General features: G+C 39.4%; 1 protein-coding gene across 2 annotated transcripts; it reads left to right on the plus strand.

Annotated features, from left to right (window-relative positions):
- Positions 1 to 6,816, plus strand: c7a (complement component 7a). 2 transcript variants are annotated; one of them, XR_011691649.1, is made up of 19 exons: positions 1 to 191; positions 375 to 436; positions 564 to 642; positions 834 to 975; positions 1,070 to 1,214; positions 1,320 to 1,458; positions 2,369 to 2,512; positions 2,636 to 2,879; positions 3,284 to 3,400; positions 3,500 to 3,666; positions 3,830 to 4,058; positions 4,375 to 4,546; positions 4,689 to 4,776; positions 5,119 to 5,251; positions 5,329 to 5,517; positions 5,699 to 5,798; positions 5,923 to 6,110; positions 6,198 to 6,465; positions 6,523 to 6,816. XR_011691649.1 is itself a non-coding variant. In XM_071483394.1 (18 exons), the coding sequence occupies exons 1-18, from the start codon at positions 186 to 188 to the stop codon at positions 6,380 to 6,382; spliced, it is 2,529 nt and encodes an 842-aa protein (XP_071339495.1). In that variant the 5' UTR covers positions 1 to 185; the 3' UTR covers positions 6,383 to 6,816. The 2 variants fall into 2 exon arrangements, 1 of the variants encoding a protein (XP_071339495.1); XM_071483394.1 differs by having other exon boundaries at positions 6,198 to 6,816.
- Positions 6,817 to 8,435: the final 1,619 nt, after the last annotated feature.

Raw genomic sequence — 8,435 nt, forward strand, 5'->3', positions numbered from 1 at the left:
TTCTCCCTTGCAAAGATATTTCTACACTTCCATATGTCAATGCATGCACACACATTTTTTCCTTTTTTTTACTTAGCTCTCTGGAATGTTTTAACCCCTAACAAAAACAAAACTGAACATAAATAATTGAGAAACTGAAGCAACGCCTGTTCAATACTCTTCGTCTTTGCTGCTCTTCACTCACCATGAAGGTAAGTAGATTTTACACTCAGACTTTTGCAAAACGGTTGATATGCTGTGTTGTGCAATCAAGATCTGATTTCAGAGCCAGAGTGTTTTTACAGTTATCCTGCTTTGTGTGTCAGTTGTTGTTATATCATCTTCACTGTTTACCCAGGCTTCTCTTCTTGACCCTTTGTCTCTTACTTTTTCAGAACATTGCACAACTCTTTTTAACAGTTTTTCCATGGCTGCTATTGCTGTTCACACCCAACGGGTAAATCTTTTTTTGCTGTTTTACATTAAAAGCATCATAACGTCGTAAATAGGCAATGACCATTTGATTCCTTTAAATGCAGTGTTTGTCATTTCCTGAATTACTTGAATTAAATTGCATTTCCAAGGTTTTGTTACGAGAGAGTTCATTGCCAGTGGGGGCCTTATGGTGACTGGTCAGAGTGTAATGCCTGCACCAAACTACAGGTTAGGAGGATTCATTTTGATAATTTTAGTGTACTTGTTCTGCAACAATAAAATCTGGGTGGAAAAAGATTAGTGCATCTCTCTTTTAAATGCACAATTTGCCTGCAAAACTGCTGTCATAACATTTCATAATGAGACATTTTCTCTTTTTTGTCATATTTCTTTGTGACATGGTATGTGGTATGTTACAGACAAGAAGCCGAGCCATGGCTGTCTATGCACAGTTCGGAGGGAACCCCTGTAATGGAGAACCAACTGAGACCAGGGCCTGTGAAACCACACAAGGCTGCCCTCTAGAGGAGGGGTGTGGAGACAGGTTTCGCTGTCAGTCAGGTGAAAAATAAAACTCTGTTCACTCCTATTATCATGTAGAATTAAATAACAATTATTGAGCTTGCTGGCTTTCTGACTGCGTTTTGACCCTCAGGGAAGTGTATTAGCCAGTCCCTGGTGTGTAACGGAGATCAGGATTGTGAGGATGGACTTGATGAGCGTGTCTGTGACATTCAAAAAAACATTGTATGTGACAACTCGCCTCCACCACCACCTGGCATTGAACTTCTAGGACTTGGGTAATGGATAAATCTTCTTATAATACTATTTGAGTTGTACCCATGCAAGCACTCACAAGCAGGCACTACATGCTCCCCACTGAGATTATGTTTTTTCTTCTTTAGGTTTGATGTGGTGTCAGAGACATGGAGGGGCAGTGTCATCAATACATTGAGCTTTGGCGGTCAATGTCGCAGCATCTTCAGCGGTCTCCACAAAGCTTTGTACCGACTACCCCTTAGTACTATCCAGTACAGCTATATGGTTTGTCACTCCGGAAACACCTACAAATGCAATTAATACCATTACTTCTGTTGGTCACTACTTATTCAAGGTATCCATCAGTCTTCATTCAGAGTTGTGTTTCTGGCAACCTGACAACAATGTCAGTCAGGTTTGGGCTCTGCCAACCCCTGAGGGACACATCTGTCTCTTTAGCTAGAAAAGGGTTCACTGCACCAACCTGTCACCAATTAATCTCTGAGCCTTTTGGTGCTGGGTTGATTGTACAGCATCTGTCGTCAGAGCTTTTTGTAAGCACCGTTGATGAGAACGGTGAGACTGAACCAAAACCATAGCAAAGACTAAAACTGCTCTATAGAGGGGGACTGCAGAGTTGAGCAATAATTGAATTAATTGATTTTAATTGATTAATTAGTGACCCCATTACATATTAATGATAATTTGATAATTTGTTAAAACTCCAATCAGTGCAGCTTTAATGAAACCTTGCCCAACAGTTTAAAGAGACCAGTGTTGGCTAATGGTATAAGATGGGACATGAACCGCAGTCACCTGGTTTGTTTCACGCAACCAATCGCTATGCAACAGAATAACAACACTACATCTTCTTTTGCTACTTCAAGAGAAAAGTAATCTGTCTCACCGCCACATGAGGTCACTTGTGAGGAGAAGAGTATAAAGGTTGTTTTAAGTGTTTGACCAAACAACCAATGCTGTCATTTGTCTGGTGCAAGTGCAGGAATATTTGAAATACACTCAATACAAAACATTATTCTGCAGCTCCACTAGTGGTTAAAGTGGTGTTTCTTTTTAGATTTAATCTGTTGATGTACATGTAAAGTTGTCTGTTGTCAGTTGGATATTCTGTATTTCTTATTTATATCAAATTAATCATTGAATTATATAAAATACCAGAGACCTTTGTCTTTAGGTTAAAGCTCAGAATGACATCAGTGATGAGATGTTCCATAGTGTGTGGCAATATACAAAGGAGACTATCAACAGAGAGACAGCATCTGGGACAACAAAAGGATATCGCAACTACGACCGTTTAGAGAACCAGGAAAGGACTCAGGTTTGTATGAACATACAATTTTGCCACTGTATCTTTAACATCAAGCCCCAGTTTAAGTTTTAAAAAGAAAACTCAAAGTAGAAAATTAAACTTACATGGTGAATCTTTTTTTACTCCTTACAGTTCCAGAAGCTTTTGGTTTTAAAGAGCAACATAGAGATAGCTCAATTCCAGAGTAACTCTCCTCAGTACCTCCCAATATCTGAAGAGCTGTGGAGGGCACTGGCCAAACTCCCATCCGTCTATGACTACTCTGCCTACAAGAAGGTCCTGGAGAGGTTTGGAACACACTACCTGTCTGAGGGAAGCCTCGGAGGCTCCCTTAAAATCATCGCCAGGATTGATAGTCAAACTGAAAAACACATGGGTGAGGATTCATAAATCATCAGCAGCTTAATTAGCAAAATGCCCAAATTCATTTCTGTCTCTGAAACATATCTTAGAGGCAACTCTTGAAATATATTTAAATAATTGTAATAGACTTGGAATTCATTTGCGACACAGTATCGATACATTTTCTGATATATTTAGGAATGAAAATGCATAATTATTTCAGAAAATGTAAACAATGGATTTTTTTTTAATGATTATTATGCAAATAAAGTAGTAGTAATAGTATTTTTAAAAAAATAGTAGTAATAGTTTTCCAATGCTAAACCAAACATCAGGTTGATCAAAATTACTACTCCATCCATAAAGCATTGACCCAATCGTGCTGTTCATTTCTGCCTCTAACTTTTGTTCTACCTTTGTCTTTCTTTTGTTTTCAAGTTTCTGAAAGCTACAAGTATCGAGAGTGTGAAAAAACTGTACGTTGGTATTTTATATTCCCAAGCTACTCGGAGGATTGCAAGAATGGGGGTTACGATCGTCGCCCAATAAACAATGGTAAAATTTGGTGTTAATTGTACAAACATACTGGAGCTTTTAAAAGCACTTCAAATTCTGAATCTTTGGTCTTGATTATCTCTGCTAACCTTACCACAGACTTTCAAAGTGGCAATCAAAAGGCAGATGTGCGTGTGGAGGGAGGAGACCCCCAGTATACTGTAGCATTTGAATCAATGCAGCTCAACCAGCAAAACAAGAACTGGGAAATGTACACAAACTGGGCTGACTCTATTAGATCATTCCCAAAGGTCACAAAACAAAAGGTAAGGGAAAGTACAATAAGCCCTTTGACTTGACTTGACTTGAAGCTTGAACGTAGTATTGGATATACTTTATGTGTAGTTCAGAGTATCATCTTATCAAAATAATACAACCTCTCCATCTCTCTTCACTTTGACTCTCTCACCCCAACTCTTGTTTCGGCAGCTGCGGCCACTGTCAGAGCTGGTGAAGGAGGTTCAATGTGCCGGGGTAAAGAGGATCTACCTTCGCAGAGCCATAGAGCAGTATCTTGCTGAGAAACACCCCTGCCACTGCCGGCCATGCCGCAATAACGGCATTGCTCTCATGGATGGAAATGAATGCAAATGCATCTGTAAGCCTGGCACAGAAGGACTGGCCTGTGAGAGGGGAACTGAAGAGGAGGGTCAGCCAGGTGGGTGGTGCATTCCAGACAGGTTATTTACTACTGCAGGCAGTTTGGTCTTGGTGAGGCTGGTCTGATATGACATTTTGGGAAGTATCCTTATTTGATTTATTGATAGTGTGGACGAGTATGTTTAGTTTTTTCTGAGCATGTCTATGATAAACAGTCTTAATGAAGTCCCCTTAAGTCACTTGTCTGGATGGTGGGTGTAATACTGGCATTACATATGATGTTTTGCTAAATACGGTACCTTACAGGAAGTAAGTAAGTCACTGTTGAATATTGATATGATTCTTACTATCTTCATTTATTTCTTTAATCCAAGGAGTGATTCATGGTAGTTGGTCCTGCTGGTCTGCCTGGTCATTGTGCTCCAGGGGTCGAAGGTCACGAAGTCGTTCCTGCTCTAATCCCACACCTCAGAATGGAGGAGAAGCCTGTATTGGAGAACCCACTGAGACGTCTGAATGTGAAGACCTAGAGCTGCAACACTTTAGGTCAGAGCGCATTTTGTATCATCAGTATAACATTAGTGCAACAGGCACCACCAGTCAGTGAATTCAACAAGAGGAAGTTTAACACTGATTTTTGTCAATAGGCAGTTATACAACATCCTGTTTTTTAACAATTTTTCTTCAGAACCATGGAGCCTCAGTGCTTTGACAAAACTCTCCCAGCAAGTGTAAAGTGTGGAACCCCACCTGCTCTCATCAATGGCTACATCCTGGTAAAGATGAAGCCAAACTTGAAATTACTGTGCACTGTGGAACAAACATTTTATATTTTCACAGTAACACTACATGGAACATACAACATGGAAAAATAGGCAGCATTGTGGGCAATGTTTTTGTGTATGTATTCTACATAGGGTTGATATTTACACTCAGATATTTTGCATAATAAACTAAATATTTAATATGTCTACTGTAAAGTTAAATGAACCTAGCTCAGTGATAAAGGGTCATATTTGTTATTTTCATTTTAGTATCTAAATTTTGAGTGATTTTTACACAAACATCAGAACTGATTACAATAAATAGAATCAAATTTTTTACTGCATGCTCCACAGGACCCTAAGGACATTTACCTTGTGGGTAGTAAGGTTGAGTACACCTGCACTGAAGGTCACTATCTTGTTGGTCAAACTACCATAGAATGCACTGCTGATCAAACCTGGTCTTCCAGACCTGGACTGTGCACGGGTGAGTATCCATAACCAAAGTTTAAAGTTCTCTACAATGGACTTACATTGTTTGTTAAAATCCAGTTTTTGTCCCAGAGTCAAGATGCAGGATTGGGGCCCTCACCGATGATGTCATAGCCTCTCCTTTAAAGCAGGCCTATGACATAGGGGAGACAGTCACCCTGTCCTGTCCAGAGGGTAGACAGCTACAAGGAGAAGCAACAAGTATATGTGACCCCAGTCTGAATTTTTCACCAAACCCAGCAGACGTTAAATGCAGCCTAGGTAAATGTTACTCCAAGGTTCACATAGCAGACAAGGGATTGCTATGTAACAAGATTTCGACTGCAGTATGTTGTAATGTTTTTTAATTTATTCTTAGAATTTACTCCTCTATACACACTATATTTTTATCGTTGCATGCATGAATATTTGTATTAGCAACGTGTTTCTATGTGTTCCACAGTCAGTACAGCACAACCAGAAGTTGCACCCTTAGTCCAATGTAAACTGTGGGAGAAGTCTTCCAGAGGAAAATGTGTTTGCAAAATGCCCTTTGAGTGCAGGTATGATAATTAATTTTCCATTTTGTCATGTGATTTTTTGCAAATTGGACTGACAAATATTGTCAAATATCCTTGCTCTTGTTGTTATCATTTTTGATAAAGATGAACCTGTTTTTGTCACCAGTTCCTCTTTAGAGTTGTGTGCCACCGCTCTCACAAGTAGTAGAAAATCAGTTCTTCTGAATGTGTGCAAAATGCATGCACTGCAGTGTGTGGGGAAGAAATACACGGTAGCAGAAGACAGCAACTGCAACTGGCCACAGCGCAGCACAACAGGCTGCAACAACTGTCACATGTGGGAGACCTGTGATGGTAGGGACATCTGAGGTCACATACAACCCATGCTAATGTGTAGTATTGTGGTCATTCATTTCCTATATCCTCACACCATCCTTACAGATCAAACCAACGAGTGCCGCTGCAGGGACTCTGCAGATTGCGTGACCCCAGGATTAGATGTGTGTGTCCGTATTGGGGAGGATGCAACTGCGGCCGCTCAGACCATGAGTGAGTGTGAAGCAGGATTACGTCGATGTAAAGGAGAAAAGGTGTCAGTTGTTAGTATCCTGCCCTGTGCTTCCTGAGGATGCGGGAGGAGGACGATGCTTATAATCACTCATCTTCATCTTCTTTTATTCATGAATCATAGGTTAGACATTCCTTATATCTTTTTGACTGAATTATTTTGGTTCAAGTATCACTGCTTAACACACAGTAATGTCACATTGTTATGTGTGTAAAAATCTAAATATAACTGTATCAAAACAACAAATAAATGTTAGAGCAATAGTAAAGTTCAATTCCTTTTCATTATTGTATTTTTATGTCAAATCAAGTATATTGAGAACTATTTGCCAAAAAAACATGATTATGGATGTACACTAATCTAATTATTATAGAGACACATCATACTGTAGGTTGTATGCTGTTGCCTTTCAAGACAGTGTGTTGTGAAATTTTAATTTCTTAAAATGTTATATACCATTTAAGTTGCATGCATAATAAACTGCAAAAAGTAGGTCATGGTTTTCAGGAAAATAGTTTTGTAAATGTCTCTTGAGGTAATGTTTGAATATATTTGTTCTGGACTAAGATGGTCTATTTCAAAAGATGTCCTCTGCTTACTAAACCAGACAGCTCTCAGCCTGCCAAGCAAACCCCTGCTGACAGTCTATTCCTGCCTCTGGCTTGCTGCCCTCTCACGGAGCGAGTGCATGTATGTGTGTATGTGTGTGTGTTTGAACCTGCCTGTGAGAGTGTGTGAAGATACCCAGCTACTTCAGGCCTCCCCATCACACCAAAATGCTTTGGCGGCAGATGTGCAGTTTACACCATCTTGCACACAAAGGCTGGTGGGTGTGAGGAAGGTGATAGAGCTCAAGCACTATTACACATTCTCATACTCTTAAAGCGACAAACTCACACACAAACCGAGAGAAAGAACATTCAGGCATGCACAGGCAGGCTGACTCCCGGTGTGGCCTAAATCTCATTAATTCCAAGGAACTCAAAAATAATTATAGAAATGGGTGACAGAATAGGGGGAACAACCTCATTACTAATGTGTTTGACCACCAATAGATCCCAAAACAGCTTCATTGCACTTTATATTACACTCTATTTAGGGATTCACACCACTCCCCTCTCCTTTGCTTTTTGATGATGGTGGTGTAAAGTTGGTCCAAAAATCTTCCTGGGGTGTTCAGTTACTGTATGATTGTATTCAGACCATTTTTCATACTCATCAAAACATTCAGTGACCTCCTGTGACCTGTATGGGTGTGTTTGAGTTTTCCCTTTAATTTGTCACCGTCTTTATTATATTTAAAAATTACTGATATTTCAATGATGACGATATTTGAATAATATTTCTTAACTCTTGTGCAGTTTTGTATATATATCTACATTCTGAACATGCCACATATAAAAGTTGGACGGATACTAATGTAGTTTTAACATATGTAATATATAAATAGTATCCATCTATCTAACCTCCATGTCATAATTATAACAAATATAAATGGCAATATTTACAATTTGGGGGTTGATTAGGATTTATGGAAGAAACCATTTCAGCCACTCATCACTCAATGCAGAGGAAACATTATTGTTTTTCCTTTACAAATAAAAATATGCTTCATTCCAGCAACAATAACAGATGACCAGTTGGATCCTGTCAGAGGAGCTGGCGGTATAATTTGTCTCTCTCTGTCTCTTTTTCACTCGATTTCTTGATACCTCTAAATATAAACAAATTCTGCTTGTTATGGACTTATCTGGGCTTTGCTCTCTCTCCCTCCTTCTGCGTCTTCATCTAGCTTTGTCCTCCTCCCAGATAGAAATGTTTTCTCTACTAACAGGCTTAACAGTGGAACTATACGTCTCAAAGCAGAACAATGTTGGAATGTGTGCTCCCAAAATGCAAATGATTACATATTACTGATCACCTCATCTGCAATCCGTCACATCACCAGATTACCTAAAGAGCCATCAATCCATTACATTAATTCAGTTTGACTCACACTTGGATTTCTTGCAGCCTCCAAACAGCAGGCCAAGTTTGTCTTATGGTGGTTTGTCTCCACCCAATGGAAATTTTAGGAGCCTACATGTAAAAGAATCAAAGCGACACATTGA

This window comes from Trachinotus anak, unplaced genomic scaffold (genome assembly GCF_046630095.1).
Source record: "Trachinotus anak isolate AG129_WGS33_773 ecotype Australia unplaced genomic scaffold, CSIRO_AGI_Tana_v1 ptg000008l, whole genome shotgun sequence".
NCBI classification, from domain to species: Eukaryota; Metazoa; Chordata; class Actinopteri; order Carangiformes; family Carangidae; genus Trachinotus; species Trachinotus anak.